The 27,465-nt window shown below is 38.6% G+C and overlaps 1 protein-coding gene across 3 annotated transcripts in view; it reads right to left on the bottom strand.

The window, feature by feature from the left end:
• Window positions 1-27,465, bottom strand: part of Wdr72 (WD repeat domain 72) — a 159,177-nt gene that overhangs the window by 77,255 nt on the left and 54,457 nt on the right. For all 3 annotated transcript variants that reach the window (XM_052187808.1, XM_052187807.1, XM_052187806.1), the window contains exons 14-15: window positions 4,124-4,938; window positions 1,497-1,588 (exon numbers count right to left, since the gene is read on the bottom strand). In XM_052187808.1, coding sequence (XP_052043768.1) covers window positions 1,497-1,588; window positions 4,124-4,938 — 907 coding nt within the window. The remainder of the gene's footprint in view (window positions 1-1,496; window positions 1,589-4,123; window positions 4,939-27,465) is intronic.

Consider the following 27,465-nt stretch of genomic DNA (forward strand, 5'->3'; position numbering starts at 1 on the left):
ACAATAAAACTCTAGAAAAAAGTAAAGTTCATAAGAATTCTAGATACCTAAAACTGCAATACTTTGCCTCTTAAATTAATTTTTATAATAAACCACTCTGACATCAAAAAAAAAAAAAAAAAGAAAAAAGAAAAAAAAAGAGCTTCTTTATATGAAGAAGAAGGCAGGGGACCAGTCAGGGGCTGACAGTGCAAATGAAGAGTGATCTGATAAAGAGAGAAGGGAAGGGAGGAAGAAGAGTCGGATCTGCAAGTCACTGCTGTTTCCAGGGTTATCAGCCGCTTGGCTGTCATTGATCCATCTTTTAGGAACCCTGCAGTGCACCCCACTCCCAAGGATAACAGCACCTTCTTATACTTTTAATGCAAAGAGATTTTTATACATCAAGTACAATTTTATATGTATAATATTAACAGAATTCTTGAAACATACCAGGACCCCATAATTAGACTTTATTAGTAAACTCTCTAAGAAAGATGTTACAGAGAGTAGGTAGGGCACTGGCCCTGTGGACAGCAGGGAAAAAACAATCCAGGCAAAGGCAGAGCCAATGCCAAGGTCATAGGACCTACTTGCCATGTCGCTTAAGGATAAAGAGGCAATAATAGGTACAACTTCATTCTGAACTAGGACTTGTTGGGTAGGTGTGCAACTTAGGCAGGGCCTTGGATTAAGGGAATGATGTAGCTTGTATTCTAAATGAAGAAAATGCCACTGGAAGGTTGTGTGTGTGTGTGTGTGTATGTGTGTGTGTGTGTGAGAGAGAGAGAGAGAGAGAGAGAGAGAGAGACAGAGACAGAGACAGAGAGACAGAGACAGAAAGAGAGACATAGAGAGACAGAGAGAGAGACAGAGACAGACAGAGACAGAGAGGCAGAGAGAGAGAGAGATAAACAGACAGACAGACAGAAAGCTTGAGGGTCTACTATTGCCATTCCAGTGACAAGTACATCAGGGTGAAGGCTCACACATGGCATGTGACCCTGGTTAATCAGAAGCATCAGCCTCAGCCTCTGGGTGACTGAAAGAAGAGAAAGTGAGATCATGACCTCAAAGTTCTTAATCTGAGCAACAAGACTGAGGGTGAGGTCCATGGTATACTAAGACTTGGAGAGGCAAATTTGAGATGCATCAGCTATTTGGCACCAAACATAATCGAAAGGCTGAGATGATGATTCAGAAGAATTTGAGGTTGTTGTGCAGATAAAAATAACCTTCTAAAGTAGCTGGAGAACTCTCTGATATTAGCTTTTGGGAAGGGGTAGAGATAATATACCTAATGAGTCTTCTAATAAGTCACATGGGACTTTACTATCCAGCCTTTTTATCCACTGAGAAGTGTCAGCTACTGGGACATCTACGGATGCATAGACCCATGGATGAAATCTATGCATTTTACAAGGCTACTTATTGCCATCCAGTTATAGAGTGAAACCATTATTTTATTTTATAGGAAAATATACACCAGATCATATCTACATCATTAAGTCTCTTACCATTTTTTAGGTGACCATAGAAGCTTGATATATTCAAGATGTCACTTCCAGGGAATCTGGCCTTATTGTGTACAGACTCGATTTTGAAGGGTCTGTTGGGAGAACAAAAGTTTTAAGGTAAAACCTTTAAAGCGTGGTAAACTATTTGAGAAAATAAACCAAAGATGCATGCTCAAAACTACCTTAGCAAATAGGGGATAGAACATTATTTTGAGCATTATCTTCTACACTTAATTTGTCAACTTTGATCTGTCTACATTCTCAACTGAACTTCAAATATTAGCTCATCAGAATGAACTACGGCCCTGTTTTACAGGAGAGGCCTTGCTACTGCAGAGCAAGGTGTCCAGCTGCTGATTTAAGAATCCCAATGTTGATATACACCAGGGAACTCTGCCTGGGTACCATGAGGTTCTGTGCTGCCTGTTGTTCCTCACAGGGATGCTGTCACAGCAGTTTCTCCAGAATTCAGTACAGTCACACACCCTGTTCGTAAGGACACAGGGATTTGATATGTCATATCCAATAATACACTATTTTGATTTCTCAATAAAACACATTACCCTGGCTTTTGAAGATCAAATTCAGAAGAGCAGATTTAGAAAAATTCTCATCCTGGAACCTTTATTCCAGAGTTTGTCTGAATGGGTAGTTAATGTTTTGTTTGGTTTGGTTTGGTTTGGTTTGGTTTGGTTTGGTTTGGTTTGGTTTGGTTTGGTTTGGTTGGTTTGGTTTGGTTTGGTTTGGTTTGGTTTGGTTTGGTTTGGTTTGGTTTGGTTTGGTTTGGTTTTGTGCTAAGGAATCACAGGGGGCTGGGGGTGGGAGGGTGTTGGTGGCCCAAGAGTTTGAGAATTGAAGAAGTTTTAGCATGGATCATTCCTCGGACCAGGAGGACAAAGTCTGGGCAGGTGCATGGCAAGCCGGGAAGCACGCAGCAGTGCCACAGCAGTCATACTGCCCTCTCCTAGGTCTTCAGGCTCAAGACTGGTATTTTAAGCATACTTTGTTGCTGTGTAAATGCTTAGTAAGAGAAAGAAAAAAGGTTGTTTTTAAGTCTGCCTTAATTTTGCTGTCAAGTAAGTAGGCCTGGGTAGGATTTGGATGTTTAAGGTAAACAAAAGAAAAGTAGAGTCAAATTGTGCATATGAGTCAGAAACTCCCCAAATCTGTTTTCTCCACATCAACACCAGGAAACTGGATCTTAAGAGCGGTAGCAGTGTTAGGGTGTGGTGAACACAGAAGCCTATGGGATCCTTCTGGACCTCCACAGACCGGAAGCACTGAAGAGCTGGCGCTCTCCATCCGTGACGTACTCACTGACCTGAGGTCTTAGCACATCCATTGCAGAGACCTCCCATCCTGCAGCGAGCAGGCTGAATGCTGTCCTTGACCAGCAGCGTGAGGGCTTGCCTCACGATGGTGAATCTTTCCCTCTCATCCCTACCACTCACACCACACATGGTGGCCCCTCCTTTATTCCATTGGTCCTTATTTGCTTTAGGTGTAGGGTTTTTAATATTTGAACGAATCCATGCCTCATTCAAAATCCCATTTTTCTCTATCTTCTGTAGACCATAACTTGTGGACATACAGAATTTGGTGAACTGAATTCAATTTAATGACGTTAGAATGAAAACTATGTAATCATGTATGGAAAGGGACAGCATAGTCGCTGCCATGTATTCTCTAGCTGCCATCCATTCCTGGCAAGCTGTGCCTTCTCTAAGGGACAATTGCACCTGCCCTATCTGAATATGCAAAGCACAAGTTGTGATATGTGTTAAGATGTGACATTTCCAGCCATCATAAGCACCTATTTAAGATTCTTTGTTTATACCTAGTTCACGCCATGTGAAATGAACCACAAAATATGTACATGTGTACAAATATATATAAGTACATATGTATGTATGTATGTATGTATGTATGTATCAATCCACCTATGCCTTTTCTAAGCATCTAGCACTATGGCTTTTCTACCACATGTGAATACAATGAATATTTGTTGAGTGAACTGATATTATTTCTATTATAATATTAGAAATGAACTGATAATATAATATAATATTAGAAGTAATATAATATAATATTATATAATATTAGAAGTGAACTGATATTATTTCTGATATTATTTCCATTTTATTTTTGTGTTGATGTGTATACTCATATGTTTGTGCTGTATGTATGCATGTAGAAGCAAGAGGTTAAGTTAGTGTTGAGTGTCTTCCTTGACCTTATAGGTTGAGACAGGGTCTCTCACTGAACCCAGAGCTCACCGATTGTGCTACAATAGCTAGCCAGCCAGTTCCAGAGATCTGTCTCCTTCTGCATCCCGCCCTCAGCTTTCATGTGGGTACTGGAGACTCAGTCTCAGGTCTCTATTTTTGTGTGACATGAAGACATCTCCCTAATCAAAATGAATTAATATTAAAACATAGACATACCATTAACCTCCTACCTAGAGAATTAATAGTAAAATATTTTTAAATGGGTTCTAACTTTTAAAAGTTATTGCACTTTAATACTGTCTCTCAACAGAAGGGAGAAAGATGAAGAGACTTGAACACAGAAAGATCATGACAGCCTTAATGTCTGCCTGAGAATCATAGTCTCCCTCGCGCTTTTACCTGTCGATTTCACAGGCCAAATCCAAAGGCATGTTAACTAACTTATTAACTAAAAAGAGTCTGCTCAGTAAATACACTATAGCATCCGACTGTTGCACAGCATCGCAGTGGTTGTCCAGGCCTCTGGGAATTCCAGAATGGTGCAGGAGAGTGGCTGTGTATTTATTTGACAAGTCCAAAACTTTTCTGGAACACAGATTTACTCCAGAGTACTCCTTCGTTTCAGTACTGCATGCATCCCACCCGGGCAGCATCAGGGAGAAGAGGTCTTCGTTCGAGGCAAGTCCCAAAGACACAGGGCCCTGCAGCTTTAAGATGCTGAGATGCCTGGTGCATAGGCTGTCTAATTCCTTATCCACTCCCCATGGCAAAATGCAAGACAGAAACAATTTCGCCATGTCTATTGTGAGGCTGGCGTCGACCTTCCTGGATGGCGTAGGACGTGCCTTTTTGGAGCTCTTCATTTTCTTCTGTCTTTTAATGCCGTTGTTCTCCTCTGAGAATTTACTGGTGCTGTCCGCAGGGACAAGGCTCTCCCCGCTGGCCTTGGTTTGTGCCTCTGTCTGGAGAGAGCTACATGATGCTTTGTTTCTTCTGATTGTCAGTGTCTTCCTCTCTACTGTGCTCTTGGCTCTCCTCAAGATGTCACTTCCATAGAATGAGCCAGAAGAATCAACATCACTTAGGGGAGTGGGCAGCAGTAACTCAACAAGATTTTCCAGATCAAACAGGAGAACATGGAAGCCAATGTGACTCCATTTTGTTTTCACAGGCAAGACATTAAAAGGTCGTGGGACCAATGAGGCATCAGCAACCTGAGGGGAAGGATACAAGCATATTAGATCTGTGAATGTGTACTAATATTCTATGATGTAACTGTGGCAGAAAAAGTATTTAAAGATAAGGAGAGCTGTGACAGTTTTGTTTTAGTTATGAAACTCCTTTTCTAAATTGAAGACTCTGACATTCACTATAAACTTGCTCTCCTCAAAACTTCTTCCCTGAGAAAATTAGAACTAAACCTCTGGAGAAAAGTGGCATTAGAGTCCTTTAAGAAAGAAAACATTTTATGCATGTGTGTGTGTGTGTGTGTGTGTGTGTGCATGCCTGTGCAAGTGTGTGTACATGTGCACTTGTCCAAGTGCATGTGAGGGTGCCTACGGAAATATGAAGAGAGTGCCTGACCCCTTGGAACTCAGATGTGAGCCACCATATGGGTACTGGAAAATGAACTCTGGCCCTTTGCAAGAGCAATACAAACTGTTAATTGCAGAGACATATCTCCAGCTTGCTCTATCTATCATCTATCTATCTATCTATCTATCTATCTATCTATCTATCTATCTATCTATCATCCATCTATCCTCTGAACTTAGAACAAACAATATAAAGGAAAGCATCATGGAAGGAAACTCAACAAGCTGCCCTTATTTGGATTCCTGAGCAGAGCACATCTTAGTGTCAGAACTGCTTGCTGGAGCTGAAGGTCTCAGGTTTCAGATTCCACACCAGTCTTACCAGTTCTTTCCACACCAGTCTTACCTTCACATGCATTATCAGCTGACCTACCCAGAGGCACTGACATATATGTCATAGCTGTAAAATTTATCAACAACAGGGTGAAACAATGAAAAGGGAAGGAATACCTATCTTATTCAAGTGAAACTCAGGAATATGCAAGATCAGTGGTCTCCAGTTCAGAAAGCATGCTAACAATTATAATTTTTTGCATTTCCTCCTTTTTAAAATATTCCCTTCTCAGAGAAAATAAAAATGTTACTAACAGATTTTTTTTCAAAATTCACAGTTTTTATATTTTTAAACTTTAATTCCCTCTTAGGTTTTGCTCTTGAAGTTCGCCTGCAATATAAAATAGTCTCCATGCCTCTCTATGCTGATGTGCAATTGCCCCAGTGAATTCTAGGAATTTTCCCTCTGCTCACTGGCCTAATTGTCTGGGACATCTATCAATGTATTTATCACCCACCACTGGATGCAAAATCGTGTAACATTAAAAAACAAAACAAAACAAAAAAACAAGGACAACATCAAAGTATGAAAGTATGTCACCTTCTTTTGGTCTCCCTTTTGGCCTTAGAAGCTTTCCTATAAACCAGAGAACTCATGTCAAGTTCCACGTCACGTTTTTCACATATTTAGACCATGACTTAAATCCTTTTAATAGTTTTAATAATTGTTCAAATTGACAATTATCTTTATCTGATAACCACGTGCTGACTTTGCAACACTGTAGGTCTGTTTTCCTTTGTTTTTGTCCTCTCTCCCTCCTTTTCATGCTAGAAGTTTCTCAATGTTGGTATTCTTCTTAAAGAATCAACTTTTAACTTTGTTTAGCCTCTCAATGGAATGGTTTTCTTGAAAGACAGTTCTGCTGAGCACACTGTTTCAGCAGGTCTCTTTAAAGATATTATCCTGCAGACTCTGGCTTCCTTTCTTGTAGTAGAGAAGTCACCTGCTGGTTTAACTGTCACTCCATGTGTGTGTGTGTGTGTGTGTGTGTGTGTGTGTTATGATTCAATTGTCATTATCCTGATGTGTACAAATGCTTTAAATTCCAGTTGATCCATTCTCAATTGTGTTTTAAGACTATTTTTACATTCCTCACCCCAAAACATGCTTATTTAATATGTTGCCCTGCCTTTGAATTTTGTGTCTGACTCCTGGTTCTTTGCATAAACTTGACTGCAGGGACTATTTGTATGAGATACTGTCAGGAGGGCCCCTGGGGACACACATTCCTCAGGAGAAAACTCTGGCTTGTGACTGGTCACATGCTTGGTTGTCACCCACAGGACAGTGAAAAACATTTAAGGTTTTCATCCCCTGCATGCATTATGAATTCTGACTCCTACGTCAGAGTGTCCAATTCTTTGTCAAAACTATTTCCCTCCATCCATCTAAGGTGGACCAGCAAAGGAACAGAATTGTGTTTTCTCATTTATTTGTGGAACACATCATCAGCTTTGGTCCACATTTTTCCTGTGTGTGCAGTTTCTCAGGGATGTTGGACTTGGGCTGTTATCAACATCTCATACTGGCCTGGATTGGTCCCTTCTCTCTAATCACCTATGGAGTGGCTAAAATTGGCCTAAATTCCCAGGGACATAACTATACTTTCAACTTTCTCCACTATATCCTGGAATCATATTCCCATTTTGATTTTGCCATCTCAGGACTTGCTAAAGTTTCTTGTTAATTAAGATAAGTATTCTATCTAGAGATTTAAAAATTAGGTATTATTTTTAGAGACTTTAGTAGGACTAATGTTTAGAATACTAGCTTACAAATGGACAGAAATTGGGTTGGTGAGAGGAATATTTTTAAAATCAGTTTTCATAGAGAAAATGAGTGCTTTCATATGTCACAGAACCAATATACATGGTTTCTGCAGCATTGAAAGCAGCTGGTGTTATATGTTAAAGTCTTAAACATGTTATAGACCATTTAACATTGAAATTATTTAAAACTAATTTATCCCACAAGACAGTTTAAAAGATACACAAGGTCATATAAAGACAATGCATAGCACAAAAATTTTTTATGTTCATAAGCTCCACAATAGATGGTCTATGGCACAATTTGTCTAAATACATCAGGGGTGTACTCCTAGGAACTGTCATGTGGCTGTTAAGGCAAGGATATACCAAACATGATATCACATCAAGAGATCTGCAGGCATTACATATGGTGTTTAAAAATGCAATCCCATTTATAAAGTTATGGCTATATAACATCTTTTATGTGTTTTAAATATGTCCACAAAATTCTATGCTTTATGATACTAAACAATAAATTCTTTTAAAACAACCATCAGTGTTGCCAAAGAAAATAGAGCTAATTCATAAGGTTTTTACATGATTTGAGCTTATGAGTCCCCCACCCCCAAAGGCCACTTGACAGGGCTTTATTCTGAGTTTATCGCACTGTTTGGAGAGCCTTGAAGCATCTGAAGCAAGATTACTGAACACGTTCACTGAAGTGGGCTATTGTTACTCTGACCCTCACTTCTCTGTCTCTTTGTTTCCTGTCTGCTAGATGCTGACCAAGTTTGCTCTGCTCCAAGCTCTCCTTCTCCATGATTGGTAAAATCATATTTTACCAAATGTCTGAAATCAAAGGACCAACTAACCATAGACTGGAACATCAGAAACCAGTCAACAGAAAGAATCTTCTGTCTTTATAAACTGTATGTCTCAGGCATTTTGTCATATAAAAGATAACAGACCAATATAGCACACAGCTCCTAAAAGAGCACCTTAATAGAAGTTTAAGAATAAAACTTAAGAGGCTGATAAGCAAAGGCTAGGAGTTTAGGCACAAATTAATTAGTAAATGATTCCTACATTAGGGTATAAGAATGAACAGATGAAATTAAAGCACACAGGAGAAACTCTTTTAAACCTGAAGCCATTCATCTACACACACACACACACACACACACACACACACACACACACACACATACACCATGACACAAAAATAAAGACCTCCTTACTCTCCTTCAACTCACACAAGTACTAAAAGAAAATCTAACTTAAAACACAACAGACAATAAAGAAGGCTCTTACTCCTGTGACTGCTAAGCATGCTGTTATTGCTGGTGTCTTCAAATCCAGCCATTAAGCCCCTTCTTACAGTTCCCTTAAGCCCATGTCTAACTTTCATCTGACCAGGGAAATTCACTTAAGAAACTGTCTCCTAAGTGAGAGACAAATGTCTCTAAATACCAGCCCATTTAAGTCCCTAATTACAGTTCAGTCAGAAGTTGCTCTGCTAAAATTTCTCCAGGCCTATGGTCTCCTGTTCACTCCATGCCTCACTCAAAAAGCTCTTGATCCTGGTCCTGCTAATCTCAAGTATAGTATTTCTTTTTGAAGTTTTTCTGATCACAAATCAGAAATTGTAGGAGGCAAAAGATTTTAATTACTTTATTTCCACAGACTACAAATAAATACTTGTTTTGTATCCCTTATATAAATATGCAAACACCTAAAACAAATCAATCTACTCTTGGGTTTGTTAAAAGTTTATTTGAAGTAGAATCACAAAATGATGAGACAGGGATGAGTGAAGGGGAAACTGTTAGATGTTCCAGCAAGAGACACTTGGCAAATGCAGGTAACAGTAATTATTCAGTCATCACATCAGTCACTATCACAAAAACAGGAAATGTGCATGGCTGCATTTCAGTGAGAAATATTTAATAACTATCTTGGTTTCAGTTCTGTTGTAGGGATTAAAAACCCTGAGCAATTTGGAGGAGACAGGGCACATTTCTGCTTATAATTCCAGGTCACAGTTCATCACTGTGATAAGTCAAGGCAGATACTTCACACAGCTAATCACATCGCATCCATAGGTAAGAGAAAAAAAACTAAAGGACTACGTGCTCGCTTGTGCTCAGGTCCATTTTCCCACTCTTACATAGCTTGGAATCCCCTGCCTAGGGAACAGGTTGCCCACAGTGGGCTGGGTCTTCCTACGTCATTTAACTTAAGACGATATATGTCCACAGGCAAACTTACTGTAGACAGCTTCTCATGACTTTCTCTACCCAGGTGATTCTAGAAGAGTGGCTCTTAACCTTCCTAATGCTCCAACCCTTAATGCAGTTCCTCACATTATGGTGACGACCAACCCTAAAATTATTTCGTTGCTTCTTCATAACTGTAATTTTGTCACTGTTATGAATTGTAATATAAATATCTTATATTTGGGATATCTGATATTGAAAGAGTCAAGCTGACTAGAAAACTGTCACACCATCCATTTTCTTGTAACATAAATGGCAATCTTTATACAATTTGTCATTGTACTATTTCTTTACCACCTGTAAGAACCCCTTTATAAATATAATGCAAGTCTATCAAATATCCTACTAAGATGTTTCTGGTTGGTCATTGGATTTTTAAATTTTATTACACTTCTGTTATGTATTTAAAGAGTTTTAAATATAAAAAATTATTTTAATGTGCCTTTTTGACAGTCTTAAGACCTTTAGAACACAATTACTAAAGCTGCTCCTACATTGTATACTTTTATAGAAATCTGTGTGAAAAACGTGAGTTCCTAAGTATATTTTGTGGAAGATAGGTATATACTTTTAATATTTTAAATAAAGTGACAATGAATTATACAAAAGCCACTTGAGAAGTTTTCCCTGTTGATTTAACATGCCATCTTTTCCAAAGAACAAGCTTTGGTTTATTTATTGGGCTCTTTTTATTCATTCTACATGTCTAGTTATCTGTGCTTGAAGAAACACACACCTCACAGCTTTGTTAATCACAGCATGTGTTGGGTGGATAGGGAGAGAGATAGACAGGTTTCTCATCTACCATTCTGATGTTTGCTTTCTTCTCGGATCAATTCCTATAATTTTATGTTTTCTAGAATTTTATAATGCAATTCTTAAGTTCCTAAATCCAACCAACAAGACTTTTGAAATTTCTCAGTATTAAATATACTGAGAGACAGCACTGGCTGCCCTTCCAAAGGCTTAGTTCCCAGAACCCATGTTATAGCTTCCAGTGTCAGTAATTCTAGTTCCGGTGGATCTGATGGCCTTTTACCTCTGCAGGTACTGCATGCACACAGCACATGTATGCACATACATACATGCAGGCAAACACTTGAACACACAAAATAAATATAAATCTTTAAATAAATAAATAAGGAATTATATGGACTTATGAGTATAAATTTTAAAAGACTATGTTTTCCCTTTGGGATTACATATTTTTATTAAATCAATAACCTTTCTATTTTTATTAATATTTAAATATAGTTTTGTATAAGCCCCTTACATGTTTATCTATTACATTTTCATTTTCTATATTTATGGCTGCTTATAATTGAATGATATGTTCTCAAATTGGTAATATTTTCATTAAAGATTTATTTTTCTCCAACTACTTTGCTAAACCTTTTTTTACTAGATTGTTTTATTAATATTTAGCAGTATGCCCACCATTAATATTTGAATAAAGGTAGGTTGTTTCTTTCTCTGCACTTGGTTCTCTTTACTAAATATTGATATTTGCTTTAAAAAAAAACTAATGTAAAAACTCTAAATAACAGTAGAATATTGAAATGGTGTAATGCTCATTTGAGCTGATAATCACTGCTTTAAAATCATTTGATTGACACATTGTGACATAGTGGATGACTTGGGAAGGAGGCTTTTTCTACTTCTGTTGTGGAAGTACCATTCACTTTGATTACTAATTGGATGTTATTTTGCTATCATATCAGGTAAATGAAGTAATATTGAATTTTTTTTAAAGGACTTAGCATCAAAATGCAGTACAAACTAGTAATGACTACATAATATTACAGACTCCCATGTAGTTTCCCCCATCAAAAATTTTTCCCAAAGAGTAGAATTTATAGGTGTGGTTATAACTTTACCCAGAGCAGATTTGTTTTTATGTGTATGTGGTTTCATATATATATATATATATGTGTGTGTGTGTGTGTGTGTGTGAGAGAGAGAGAGAGAGAGAGAGAGAGAGAGAGCAATGACTGGTCTTCAGTTAGACATTTTCTTGCTTTCACTACTCAAGTGCTGAAATTGTAGATATGCACCATTATACTAGGCTACCAATAATTATTTTAAATGTTTATGAGTGCTACATACAGGGAGTTCCCTCAGAAGCCAAGACGGGGTATCCCATATTCTGGAACTGGAGTGACATACAGGTGTATACCATAGTGCCAAGGCTTGGGATCAAATCCCGGGCCCTCTGTAAGAGCAACCAGTGCTTTTAACTGCTGAGTGATCTCTCTGTTCTAGCAAAATATTGTTATTCTAAACTAAAGGACTGCTTGAATATAACTCAATTTACTGATCAGAACCAGCATCTGTAACACAGTCTGAATTCCATATGAAAAAAAACCCCAAATATTCCGACTCCTTACAAATTTCTATCTTGTATTCTTGATAGCATCACATCCACAGCCTAATCACATAGTTGAGCCCAGTGCTGTGGTATAAAGAGCTAGCGAGGTTTTGTTGTTGCTTGTCTTCCTTTCCATAAATGTCAGAGCCCTCTCTATTCTGTCAAGTACTCACTCCTAAAATTCAGCCTTGGTCCATTAGTGATGTATGAAAACCAATACTGCTATACTGTATTTTGGAAAGTCTTAAATGACATAGAAACCATACCTGAAAAGTCAACTTAATGTGCATGTTTCTGACATGATATCCAGGAAAAGGAAAGCCTATTGCACTCCCCACCCCACCCCCAAAGACATCAAAGCATTAACTGATTTCATACACATAAGCACATAAAAATTTCATGGCAAGTACAGTTCAGATGCTGTTTTACCTGTCTCACCTTGTCTCTGAAGGCTCTTTACCACTGGGATCCACCTGGTTCTCGGAACTCAGCTATCTCCCTTAAAATATACATTTCCAGTAGCTGCTGAAGGGCCTCTCGCTGACTCCCCTCTCTCCACCCTCTTCCTAAGACTAATCATTGTGCTGGCTTGATGGAAGCTTCTGATGAGCAGGTGCCCTTTTGTAGACTTCAGTATTTTTTTTTAAATCAGACTCTAAGCTATAAAACACAAGTTAGGAGGTATTCCTAAAAAATATAGTAAGAAATAACATTTATCCAATGTCAAACAATTCCATGCAATTTTCCCTTTGGAATCATGTGTTCTAAAAGTATAGATTTGATACAGATATTGGCTATAGAATGCCTTAGTCTACAAAGATTAATGACACAGGACATAATGAATGCCTAGTATCTACCTCAATAGCAAATCAATTAATAAGTTGGTTAATGAATTCATTAACTAATAACAACTAAATGTTTACCAAAGCAGACTTTTACTAAGCAAGTCAAGCAATCCCTCACAAGGAATATGGGCACACTGTATGAGATTTTCATGCATCGATTCTCACAAAGATGCTGCAGTTAGCCTGAAAATCTCAGGGTCCAATTGCTTCCAAAACTTGTAGCACCATGCTCTCTTAACTTGATGGGACCTAGCTGGGACACACTTTCTATCAGACTTTTTTGAGATGACCAAGCAATGTTGAGAACCTGGCCCACCTACAAATTCCCTGCTGGGAGAAGGTTATATTCAGTCTGAGTCTTTCTTACTTTTTGGCCTAAGTAGTTCTACCCTCAGAATAATACTATTTGTGCTGGCTTGTTCTATATCAGTTTGACAGAAACTCGAGATATCTGTATGGAGGGTGCCTCAGTAGAGAAAATGCTTTTGTAAGATCAGACTTTAGGCAAGTCTGTAGGGTGTTTTCTTAATTAGTGATTGATGAGAAGGTAATGCAGAATATTTGTAAACCCCGAGATTGTATATTAGAAAAACCTGTCTCTAGTTGTGGTGTGGCTCAGCCCTAGCACACACCTTTAAGGCAAGAGTGTTGCTGGATGATTGATCACACTGTGAGATTATATACTGGATAACGCTTTTTCTGGTTGTGATGTGGCTCAGACCGAGCACACACCTTTAATCCAAGAGCTTTCTACCCATTGTAAAGGAGATTGAATGACATCAGCATAGGTCAAGAGTCAGAGCAAGCAACCATTTGACAGGAGTGAACATAGGGAAAATATACAGCGAGGAAGTCAGGAGGACACAGAGATGCACAGGAAGTAGAAAGGAGGAACGTCGGGTTGGAGTATTTTTTTTTTTTAAACAATGTGGAGCAGAACTGTTTTTCTTCCTTCTGGGATGTTGGTTGTGGAGGAGGGTCAGCTGGGCACCTTCCCTGAGCTAGCAGGCTTTCACCCCACCATCTGACTCCTGAGTCTACACTTAGTAAAAATTGAACATTTGGGATTCTGTTTTTAAAAAGAAAATCAGAAAACGGGGGAAGGTCCAGCCCATTTTGGGTGGTGCCATCAAGGGCAGGTGGTCCTGGGTTCTATAAAAAGCAGGCTGACTAAACCACGAGGAGCAAGCCAGCAAGCAGCACCCCTCCAAGGCCTGCACCAGTTCCTGTCCTGCTTGAGTTCCTGTCCTGATTTTCTGCAGAGATAGACTATGTTGTGGTTGTGAAAGTCAAATAAACCCTTTCCTTCCCAACTTGCTTTTATCATAGTGTTTCATCATAGCAATAATGACCCTACCTGGGGCATTATTGTCTGCCTATGTTAAAAGCCAAGTGTATTTGTGTGTATGCATGTGTATATGTGTGCTCGCATGTGCACATGCATGTGTGTAGTTGTGTGTATCTAGAAAAAGAAAACATAATATACTTTTCAACAATACACCAATTCAAAATTAACTGCAATGACGCTTGCATGGAGAATTGCATAACATAGGATTTAATTTACCTATGCAAACTAAATGTATGCACAGCAATTTTAACCACAGAAAATGTACATAGTTATAAACATTGTATATGCAGTCAGCATTCTAATTGTATAATCAAAGTTAAATTTAAGTTTTGGGTTTAATCCCAAGTGGTAATTTACTAGTGAGTTGATATAATTACCTTAGGGATAAATTTCTGTTGTAATTTGAGGAAAAGAGGGTATTTCCAGCTAGGAGATGAAGTGATCCTTGCTGAAACATACAGATTTGAGGAAGTTCTAGTGATTTATGTTTATATATTTTAACTTGCTTTTAATAGTGATACTATTTTACTATGCACAAACACAAGCTGAAAGCATAAATTATGCCTCACATTTAGCATTGTGAATTTAAAATATCATTCATTTTACCATGTTTGTGCTAGCAATTTGAAAAGTCTCCTTAGCATCCATTCTTGGTATTATATTGTTCAACTTAAGGCATTTTTATAGGGGCTGGAGGCATGACTTAATGGTTAAGAGCACTTGCTGCTCTTGCAGCAGACCTAAGTTTGATCCCTCATATCCACATGGTAGCTCACAACTATCTGTAACTCCAGTTCTCTGCAGGCACACACGTGGCACACAGACAGACCCACACGTAGGCAAAATATTCATATGCATAAAATAAATAAACCTTAAAAGGATACTTTTATTTTAAAAAATTACCTCTCCAAAAGAACTATTTATATTTCTTTGGGAGAACTTGATTTTTATTGTCAGAAACTGATATCACTTTTAAAGGGACTTTTAAAGATCAATTACTAAATATAAAAGGTCAGCAAAGGGTTTTACTCTTCCTGAACCGAATATGTTTATGACAAGTAAGTTGAGTTCACAGGACACCACAATGTCAGGTGGGGCAACGCTGCTGAAGAGCTCATCTTACAGAGTGAAACATCCGGGAACCATCACTGGGCCAACAACAGTGAACGCCATCTATCTACGTGCCACTCAAACAAAAGGTGCGAATGAAAGTGTCAGCCATTCTCTGAGACAGTCAGAGCCCTAGGTCCCGGTTGTTGTTGGCAGTAAAATCATCTGGATCCCTCTGGTCAGGTGGAGGGCAGCCCGACTGGCTGGGGGAGCAGTAGACAAAGGAGAAAGGCTTCACTCTGCTGCTGATGCACAGAGAGCGTGGGGGAACTGAGCTCACGGCAAAGGCAATATTATCAAACTAATGGCACGAGCAATCACCGGCCACCATGCGTCCCAGGTACCAGCAGGGCATCCATTTTCAGCTAAGTGCTGCCGTACATTTTTCCTTGCTATCACCACGGCAGGGGTAACCCAACTCAGCACTCAGACCCACTGCCTTGTAATAAATTACTATATTGAACACTTTTTGTTTTCTTTCGCCAATGACTTCCCTGTGTAACCTTACTATCATTACCAATTAAAAGACAGCCCGCTTCAGCCAACTGTATCTCACTAGGTATCAGCTCCGATGCTCCAATTGCTTTGGCACGGTCCTCAGGGTCAAGAGGCCCCTTTGACCTTTCTCTACTAAGTCTTCCTGACCACTCACTATTGCAGCAATCTCAGCTGAACAGATGGACATTTTCTGCGACACTATAAAGCTTAGAATATAAAGATAAATGAAATTGTGTTTCAGGCTTCTAACTGGTTTATGAGCCTGTTCTACAGAAACCCCCTCCCTTCAGTTTAAAAGTCTATAATCTCAGCCCAGCTAATAGAAAAGATGGCTTTTTTCTTTTTAAATTGCCTTTATAATTTAAGTCTGAGAAATGGTAGATTTCTATAAGATGCTGAGTTGACTATATTTCTAATTAATATAACAACTAATTTTGAAATGTAAAGCACTGTTTTCTATGCCTATTGTTTTCATTAATGGTGAATGGAAGATGCCACTCCACAGTAAAGTGTACATGCAAAATGAAGGATGAATGCTGTAATTTGCCTCTTGCATAATTTTTCTTTTCCTGTATCACTGACTTTCTCAAAGATGACTAGTATTTTTACTTCTATGAACATACAAGGAAAACTAATAAATATTCTCTTTACTGTGACTCTTTGACATGTTCGTGTGAGTTTACCATCATGGTTATTTGAATATTTTTAAATTGATAGTTTAACCTTGGGCTATATTTTGATATATTTTTCTTCACTTAGAGGCTATCTCCTTTAAATAAAATGAGTATGTTATTTATTGTTCAGATCAGACTACTTTTCAGAGTGAAATACTGAGCCATTCATAATCACATTGGAACCAAAGCCGTGAGCCATGACTGTCTCAGCCAACCTGGACGCATTCCCACATGAACTTGGATGCGTTAGGCCATTAATTTACTTATGAAAAATAATGAATGTTTCTGTGTTACTCATAAAATGTGACTGATGGCTATGAAGGTGTCTCTGTGTGTAAAGCACTTTCAACAGAAACACAAAGACCTGATTTTGGAACCTGAATACCCGTATAAAAACCAGGTGTGGTTGTATGGTAAGCACTGTGGCAGTGAGGAGAGACTTGCTGGTCAGTCAGTCCAACCAAAGCCTAAGAAAACCCAGCCAGTCTAGCCAAAGCTTCAGGTTCAATGACCCTGTCTCAGAAAAAAAAAAAAAAGGTGGAGAACAATTCTGGCAGTTATTCACAGATCATCTCCATATGTGTGAACATACACATGAATAACTTAAAAATTAATCCTCACTATGTATGAATAATTTTAATAACTGAAAAAGTCTTTTCTTCTAAATGTTTGGGTTAATGAGTCTGGAGAGGAGGCACAGAGTTAGGAGAACTGTCTGTTCTCACTCTTGCAGAGGACTTGGGTTCAATTCCCAGTACCCACAAAGCCATTCCAGAAGATCTGACACCCTGTTCTAGCCCCTGTGTAATGGTTTGAATATTCTTGGCCCAGAGAGAGGTACTGTTGGAATAGGTGTGTCACTGTGGGCATGGGCTTTAAGATCCTCATCCTAGCTTCCTGGAAGCCGCTAGCAGCTTTCAGATGAAGACGTAGAACTCTCAGCTCCTCCTGTACCGTGCCTGCCTGGATGCTGCCAGGTTCCCACCTTGATGATAATAGACTGAACATCTGAACCTGTAAGCCATTAAATGCTTACAATTAAATTAAATGCTGTTCTTATAAGAGTTGCCTTGGTCGTGGTGTCTGTTCACAGCAGTAAAACCCTAACTAAGAGTTAAACCCACTCTAAGAGACCAGGCACACAGAGACAAGACACCATGCACATAAAAACAAAAATAAGTCACACTTGCAGGTGAAATTTTATTTCCATTCTTAAGCATTTCAGATTTGTGTAGTAAATGAAAAATGAACCAATGGCTCAATAAAAAGAATATAACTGAAGGTCCTAGTGAATCTCTAATATCTCAGTAGTCAACAAAACTTCTTAACATAAGTAAATATCAACATAGTAAATAATAAATAATATGTACATGTAATGGATTTATTTTGATGTTTGCTTCTTTTATTAGGCTGGAGATTGAACATAGCACTTCATGCATGCTGGGAAAATGCTCTACTACTAAGCTACATCCTACCCTCCATTTATGGTTGATTTAAAGTCAAAAAGTACTCAACATTTTTCAACAACTTTGAAGAATATTAGAATATTATATTGTTTATATATATATTATATATAATATGTAACATTTATATTATATTATATTATATTATATTATATTATATTATATTATATTATATTATATTATATTAATTATATAACTAATATTAGGGAGAATATTAGAAGGGAAGAGGAGGATGAGAAGCAAAATAACCAAGAGGGCAGGAGGATTATCTGGGGCTCATTTCAGGGGATTAGCAGGTTAGGGGACAAATCCACTGGCCAGACCTCCAGAGAAAAACTAAAACACAAACAGCAACCCTTGTATCCTCACCTCTGGGATGAGAGTGACCAGCTTTCAGGTTTCAATATCTTAGAAAAACTCTAAAAGGCAAACAGCCAACACCCTTTTCTAAGGCAATGGCCTCTCTGGAGGGAAAGGCATCCTCTTCAGAGAAAGGCTCTAGATTCTTACAGATAGAATCTTAGAAATAACCATGTGCCTGCTCACTGGGATGTATATAAGTCTGAAAGTCTCCAGCCAACTGCTTCTGTTGCCTCCTTAGCCTACTAGCTGTACAATGAGCAAAGGGCAGACTGGTGCTAACAGGAAACAAGAAACAAACTGAGGAAAGTCAGACAGACAGAAGACAGGTGAGAGAGGCCTGGAGGCGAATTCAAACTCACACGAACTTTTATTAAATCAACCCAACACTGAAGAGCCCTAGTGAAAATGAGAGACCAGTATGCTCATGAACACACAAAGAAAGAATACTTTGTACTTCCTTTAAAAATTACCAGAAAATCCAAAGCCGCTCTTCCTACAGCTCTTTGAATAGATGTTTTATAACTCAACCTTGGTTTGTTCTGTAGTTCATAATAAAATAAATGGTATGGCACTGATATTAAAAAAAAACACTTTTATTAAGGAGTTCAATATTAAGTGGCAAAATAGATAGTTGTCTCAGGGACTCTCCTTAAAGAGCGACCATTTCCTTTGATTTCTTCTTACCTCTTGCTCAGTATATAATTGTCAATTAAGATGACAAGCCTGTGTTGCTGAATTACTGGGAACTCAGCCTCTAGGGATGAGCACTAATTAAAAAGTATATGCTGTTCTGGAAAGACTCAGTGAAACAGTATTCAGCAAAACCAGAACGGGGAAGTGGGAAGGGGTGGGTGGGAGGACAGGGGAAGAGAAGGGGGCTTGCGGGACTTTCGGGGAGTGGGGGGGCTAGAAAAGGGGAAATCATTTGAAATGTAAATAAATTATATCGAATAAAAAAAAAAAAAAAAGTATATGCTATGTGCATGCTGATGGGGCTCACTCCAAACACCTTTGCTTCCAACTATGACATGTAGTCAGTGGTATCACAGTAACAATTTATAAACGTCAGCCCAATAAGCTGTTAGTTGGCTAAAGATCAGGAAGGGTTTAGGTCTAGACAGGAAAAAATAAGAACCAACAAGAACTGGTTTACTACTGAATAGAGCAAAGGGCAATATTTTTACTAAGTGTTCCTTCTCTTTGGAGTGACATGTGTATATTTATATAAAGATCTGACACGGAAGAGATGCTGTTAAAATCAGGAACTACTATTACTCTAGCTGACTGGTTTAATTCAGCTCTTCTGGCCTAACCTGTCTAAGCTGACTGTTTAAAACTGGCTTCTCTAGGCTTCCAACTGAACTGTTTGGCCTCATATTAACTTGGGCAATATGTTCTAATCTTCTGGTTTCTTACTTTCTGGCTTCAACTGCCTCTGCTGACCTGCATTGAACTGCATGAAGTTATGAACAAACTCAACTGCACTGCACTCACTGCACTCACTGCACTCACTGCACTGCCCTGCACTGCCCTGCACTGCACTGCACTGCACTGCCCTGCACTGCACTGCACTGTACTGCACTCACTCCCATCTGACTGACTCACTTCCACTGCACAGAGCTCAACAAACTGATTGGAGCTGACTGAACTCCACTCATTCTGTGATCCTCTTAAATAGCTTCTTTCCTACGCTGTTCTTGTAAGATCTGGGCATATCTTATCCTTCAAATCTTTCTCTGATTAGTCACTTTGTCTGTTCCTCAATTATATGGCATGGCTTGGGATCAAAGCTATATACTAAGGACATGTCTATATTCTATCCAGAGAGATTAAATGTATGTGGCATGTCTGCATTCCACCTGAATCATACAGACTTTGAAGGTCTTTGGATGTGATCAGAGCAGCCACACCATTGGATTAAAATTCCTCTACAATGAGTGTGGAGAAATAAATCCTAGTGTACTATAATTCAAAAGCAAATGAAAACAATACTCAGGTTCCTGTGATTATTGCAACTGGTGGTGGATCACTGAGATGGCCCAGCAGATAAAGACACTTATTATCAAGCAACCGATTACCTGAAGTGGATACTTGGGATGAACAAGGTGGTTGGAGAAAATAACTCCCACAAATTGTCTTCTGATCTCCAGACATGTGTTGTGGCACAGATATATGTGCTCAATGGAAAGTAAAGTTTTGCCCCAGTAACTGAATAAGCTCTAGGATCCACTGCAGAGCATTTTGTCTAGATAACATTGCTCAGTAGTAATTAGTAATGAGTGCAACAAAAGGCCAAGTCCAGATTCTAACACAATCTGTTTTCCTGAAGAAGGGTGAGGCAGCTGTTTATCACTGCTCCTTACTATATGTACTAACTCAGTGGTTAAGCGCAGTAGCTGCTCTGGATGGCCTTTCCTTCAGTCTGTGTTCCACACTTTGTATTTCCTCCCATGGGTATTTTGTTCCCCCTTCTAAGAAGGACCAAAGAATCCACACTTTGGTATGCCTTCTTATTGAGCTTTGTGTGGTCTGTGAATTGTGCCTTGGGTATTCCAAGCTTTTGAACTAATATCCACTTATCAGTAAGTACATACCATATGTGTTCTTTTGTGACTGGGTTACCTCACTCAAGATGATATTTTCTAGTTCCATTCATTTGCCTAAGAATTTCAAGAGGACATTGTTTTTAATAGCTGAGTAGTACTCCATTGTGCAAATGTACCACTTTTTCTGTATCCATTCCTCTGCTGAAGAACATCTGGGTTCTTTTTAGCTTCTATTATAAATAAGGCTGCAATGAACATAGTGGAGCATGTGACCTGGGGATCCATTCCATATACAGTTACCAAACCCAAACAGTATTGTGGATGCCAAGAAGTGCTTGTTGACAGGATCCTAATATAGCTGTCTCCTTATAAATACAGAGGTGGATGCGCACAGCCAACCACTGGACTGAGCATGGGGTCCCTAGTGGAGAAAATAGAGAAGGACTGAAGGAGCTGAAGGGGTTTGCAACTCCATAGGACCAACAACAATATCAACCAATCAGACCTCGAGAGCTCCCAGGGACTAAACCACCAACCAAAGAGTACACATGGAGGGACCCATGGCTCCACATATGTCACTGAGGATGGCCTTGTCAGACATGGGAGGAGAGGCCCTTGGTTCTGTAAAGGCTCAATGCCCCAGTGTAGGGGAATGCCAGGACAGGGAAATGGGGGTGGGTGGATGGGTGGGTGGGGGAGCACCATCATAGAAGAGGGGGAGGTGGGATGGGATAAGGGTTTTTGGAAGAAAAACCAGGAAATGAAATAACATTTGAAATGTAAATAAAGAAAAGATTTAATAATAATAATAATAATAAAAGAGCAGTAGCTGCTCTTCCAGAGGACCAGGGAGTTGAGTGTTTTGTATGAATTTGGTTAAAGCTGTGACATGTTGGACACAGATGGTAGGACCAGTTGTATTCACAATTCATTAACACCTTCTCTAGCTCCACATTTATATTCTCATCTTTTAAACTTGTTCCCCACAGCAAAATGTTACTTATCTATCAAGATTTATGGCTGTTATGACCTGTGTTCTAGAGAGCAGAGAAGCCCTTCCATGGCCCAGGTTGACTCCTGTATCACCTCAGATCTGGCTCTGCAATCCGTGACCATCATTTCAAAATTTTACCCATATTCATACAAAGCACTCTACTTCCTTGTCCTCTGGAAGAGTAGCCACTGCTCTTAATCAATGAGTCATCTTTCCAGCCCCTGGCCTTTTCTTTTAACTTGTCATCTATCTCTATTTTCTGTATGTAATCTGCATGAGTCCAGGAATTCAATACCATTATTGAATAAGTTCTTGTTGAAATTCCTAGTGTATATATTGTGGGACACACAGTAGGTATCCAGTGAGTATTCAAAGAATGAATACTCTACAAAGTGTATACAACACATATACCGGGGAGCTCAAGGCCTACTTGGGAGAGTAGTACTTACAATTGATTAGGCAATTGCATTGGTAATTCAAAAGTGAGCTGACATGTGCTTATCAACCTGGTAGAATTTGAGAAGGCAGAGAGGCCAACAGAGCAAATGGCCTTTGTTAGGAAGAGGCACATAAGGACTAGAATCAGCAGTGCTAACATATGGAAGATCGTCAGCCTCCTGAAGGTTACTGAGCAGTCTCAGACCCTGATCTCAATGGAGTATTAAGAGACAATGAAGAAGAGAAAATCCTTTAAGGCTTGAAATCTCCCAAGACTCTGAACCTATCCCATCCAAAGAGAAATCTGCAAATATTTAAAGTGGTATATACAGAGTGTAATAAGCTCTAGAGCTGCTCTCTCTCTCTCTCTCTCTCTCTCTCTCTCTCTCTCTCTCTCTCTCTCCCACTCCTCTCTTTTTCCTGTGCTCTGATGAGAGAAGCATTAAGCAGCTTCCAAATCAACTACCAAAGCAAGAAGCTGCTGCTTGAGAGTTGAAGGCTTACCTCAAATTCCTGCATTTGGGAAATGAAGCATAAATAAGCCCTCTTTGTATTTATCATACATCCATTTCTTAACGTTATTGCAAACCTGTTGATTAGATGGCTGATAGCTTTAGGGGTTTTATATTAAGGGGTGGGCTTGAAAAGTAATTATCCCAGGGAAGAAGAGGACTCGTGGAATACAATATAATCCTCAGGCTATGTCTGAGTGATTATTTTAGATAACTCTGACTAGGAGAAATGAACCTGAGATTGACAGACAGGTAAATGGCGGCGATACCATAAAGTTTGATGATGAACAAAGCCATTTTAATTATGTCACCTTTTGTCTATCTGAGTCTTATAAGAGGACTGATGTTTGCATCTTACCTAAAGAAAGCCAGTGGCTCTCTCTGTGCCAAATATTGTAGATTTCAATACCATTATTGAATAAGCTTTTAACGTTTATTAAGCCAGCAGATCGTGGCACTTGGTGTTTCTATGAAAGCATTATCCATTTATCACATAATCATTTTAGAGACAGACATACTAAGTGCCAAATCCTTTCTAACTTATTCATTATAAAGAATTAATTCATTCTTATATTATACATTAGAGAAGGCTAGGTGGCTTTTAATTATTGCATTTTTTTTTTTACAAAGCAGACAGAGTGGTGTACACCTCTAATTGCCTGACTTGGGAAGCAGAAGCAAGAGGAAGTTCAAAGCCAGCCTGGTCTACGTGATGAGTTTCAGGGTAGCCATCATTACCTAGTGAGACCCTGTTTTAAAACAAAACTGTGGTTACAAATGGAATTATGATCATCTAAACTAATACAATGTTTAAAAACACAAAAACCTAGTCTGAGAATTAAGGGATGTGGGATAGGAGGCAACCACATGAAATGTCCAGCTGCAGGGCCAGAGCCCTGCCTGTGGGAAGGTCTGTGTGCAATTAGAGTGTTCACTCACAGCTCTCCATCACAGGGTTTGTCTCTGGTTCTAACTGCTATCTATTTCTTTTTTAAGTTTTATTTATTTATTTATTTATTTATTTATTTATTTATTTATTTATTTTTACGTAAGTACACCGTTTTTGTCTTCAGCCAGACCAGAAGGGAGGATCAGATTCCATTATGGATGGTTGGGAGTCACCATGTGGTTGCTGAGAACTGAACTCAGGAACTCTGGAAGAGGAGTCAGTGCTCTTAACCACTGAGCCATCTCTCCAGCTCTGCTACCTGCTATCTTGACTAAGACAGAAAGACAGATTATGTAAGTCAGGGCAATAATAACACAATGAATGGAATTATCATAAACACATGGAAAACTAGACATTTTCTGCTACCCTTATACAAATCCCAGCTTCTAGTATGCCCGAAGTTAAGGTAAATTGTGATCTAAGGGTTATTTAAGATAATCCTTAGTTTATATGAAAATTAAAAAGCACTAAGCAGGGTAAAATATGCTCTGGGGCCCTAAAGCCAATCCCTTTTCTTAAATCACCCAAAAACTTGATTTTAACTGTGAATTGAAGAAGGTCTTTGGTGGTTAAAATGTTGAGCTGATAATCCCACGATACACTGAATGCGGACATTCTAGATCCAGAGGAGCATTTAGATTTGGGCTCCTGTATCAACCAAGGATTATATCTTCACTCAAGCTTCTATATGATCTCATAGGAAGCCAGGGCCTATGTTCTGTATGTATCCCAGATTGGGAGTTATATAACTAAGTTTGATAGAGGGTCTAGACAAAGAAAAACAAAGTATTTGCTACCAAACATGAAGTGAACAAATCCAAGTTTTATAGACCTTGAAGGAGGCAAGGAAGAAAGTACTGAGGCTAAGCAGGGCCTTATATTTCATATGTTTTGGGAATGGCTTTTGGAAAAGCAAGTCTTAGACAATGGGCGTGGGGGGATTTGTTACCACTGTTAACAAAACCATGTAGTGTTCAGACCTATTTGTGTATAAAATTATGTACATAGGAAAAGAAAGTCCCTGTTGCTCATGCAGTATCTTAGGAACATTTAATTCCCATGCAGAATAGTGATAATTGGCAAAAAAGGTTCTGCAGGCTCTTTATGTTTAGGACGAAGGTGGCAGTTTTCAGAGAAGTTAACTAGGTTTGAGCTGTCACTTCACAGAACTGAAGGTACCCCCAGGATGCCACTGTGAAAACACAATCCTGAAAAGACAGGAACACTAGCTGGCTGTGTTTTTTAATGAAACACATTCAAACTCTTAGCATCAAGAGCTAAGAATGAATCAAACAAGCTAAGGGTTTGATTCATTTTGTTTTAATAGCCCATAGGAAATAGTCCATGAGAATAAATGTCTTGAGATCTTTTTCTTGTAACATTTTTGCATTTTCCGCTCTTAGGGACAGCATCAGCATATGTCACTGATGCCAGCAGTGGTCTGTTGTGTTTCCTTAAATGAGCCCAGAGGGTGTGCTCAGTCAACAAGTGACACAGTCAGCTTTTAAAATGAGAGATTTCATTCTCTTTTCCTGTTCTAAATTCTTTAAGTTAGCCCATCAGCTGGATTTCTATAATTTTCCTTTACCTTTTCTTGAAGCTAGTATTGAGTATGCTAGAAATAAATATAATGTACAAAGAGGGGTATTTCTAACAAAAGATAATGATTTTATTTCAAGCAACTCCACCACCAGAAACAAGTTGCTCAAATAGGACAAATCTGATCCTCTTGGGGAGTTTTTTACTTTAGCAAGATATCAGCTTTTTCAGTGAGGTTCAATAGCAAGGAATGACCAAAACTTGAAAATCCATGTTTTTGTTTGTTTGTTTGTTTGCTTATTTTAAGGAAATAAATTTAGAACTGAAAAGAAGAAGAAGGAATGAAGCTAAGAAAAGAGTGAAGAAAACATTCTTATGCTGTCATAGATAGGTCAGACAACATGACCATGATCATAGCATCCAGGTGCTCTTAAGACCTATCAAAGTAGTCGTATCAATAAAGGAACATTAAAAAAAAAAACCATGTAGCAAGTCACGTTGATGGTCGTTCTTAATTAAACCAAACATAAAATGGAATGCCTGATTCACTTAGTTCTTGTCGATGTTTCTGTGCTGGATTGATTCCTCTGTCACCCACCCCACACCCTAACCACCCCTCCCATGCACAAATAAGTTAACTAATAAGTATAGAAAGAATTTAGTTCCAGAATATTTTAAAGATCCCAGAGCTTCACATTCCCAATAGGGCTGGTGGGGTACTGTGCAGGGAAGGGTCATGAAGTAGATTCAGGCTGCACAGAGCACTTCGACATGGTATAAACATTTATTCATTGAAAACTCTTCCATGAGAATTAACAAAAGAGATAACATTCGAAGAAACTCAGGGCTGAGCAAGGGCCTTCACTGGGAGAAATCAGGGCTGCCTATCAGCAATTATAAAAACAATAACATTGACCTTGAGTCAGCCTTAAAGGTCTTTGTTCACAATTGGACCATCAGCTTTATGAATTTTCAGTTGCTATTGCAGCCAAAGACTCAGTAAAGGCAGAGTTGACCAATAATAAGACAACAGCAGTTTCTGCCGACTGTGATGAAAAGGCATTTGAGAAAGGACACCACATCACACTGGCATTTTCTATGTTAAAAATGACAGCTCTTCAGATTCTACTCAACACACCTTAGATGAAGACTTACGACATCTCAGGGAAATACCAATAAAAATCCAAAATCACATAGAAATCAAAGCAAGAAATAATTTAAACAAATTGTATCTGCAATCCTCGGAGATCAATAGTCAGTAAAGGTTTTTTATAACTTGAAATGTTTTATGGTTCAAGATTTTACCCTAAGACTTTTTTTCCCTCATCTCGAGGATGCAATTTTACTTTCTCTGCTGTATGTTAAACATAATGTCTAGTAATGAGAGAGATGCCTGATCAAAGAGGAAATAATAGAGAGACCCAATCAAAGAGGGAGAGAGGGAGAGGGAGTCCTCATGTGGAGTTATTGGAATTAAGAGATTCAATAGCTATTACTGCCAGTCAGGTATCATAGCAACCTTGTATGCTTTAAAAAAAAAAAAATAGTGCTGGAAAAGTCCCGGAACCTGCAAGACCACTTTGGGAATACAACACTGTCAAAATCTGTTGGTGTTGCCATGGGCACAGCCTCAAAAGATTCTGCTATCCATATATCGATATATATATATATATATATATGTATATATATATATATATATATATATGTGTGTGTGTGTGTGTGTACATATGGATATATTTATGTATATATGGATATATATTTATGTATACATGGATATATATTTATGTATACATGGATATATATTTATGTGTGTATATATGTCTATATATATGTATATATCACTACACACATAAATATATAGACACATAAATAGAAGACACATTGACAAGAAAACATCAAGAAGTCATTGGTCTGGCTCTGTAACATCACCCATACTTCTGTCTGTTTTTGACAGTAATTCTTTTCTATAGAGCACAGAGACTCCAGATTCAACTGCCCTGAAATTGTGACTCAACAGGACCCAGGGTGTGGAAATCATATCCAAAAACTCCCACTTTGGTGCCATCCACGGCAAGTCTTAACTGGAAACTCGAAGTGGATTGCATTTAAAACAATATTTAAGCTTCCACGTCTCCACCCTC

This window comes from Apodemus sylvaticus, chromosome 7, assembly GCF_947179515.1.
Source record: "Apodemus sylvaticus chromosome 7, mApoSyl1.1, whole genome shotgun sequence".
In the NCBI taxonomy this organism is placed as follows: domain Eukaryota; kingdom Metazoa; phylum Chordata; class Mammalia; order Rodentia; family Muridae; genus Apodemus; species Apodemus sylvaticus.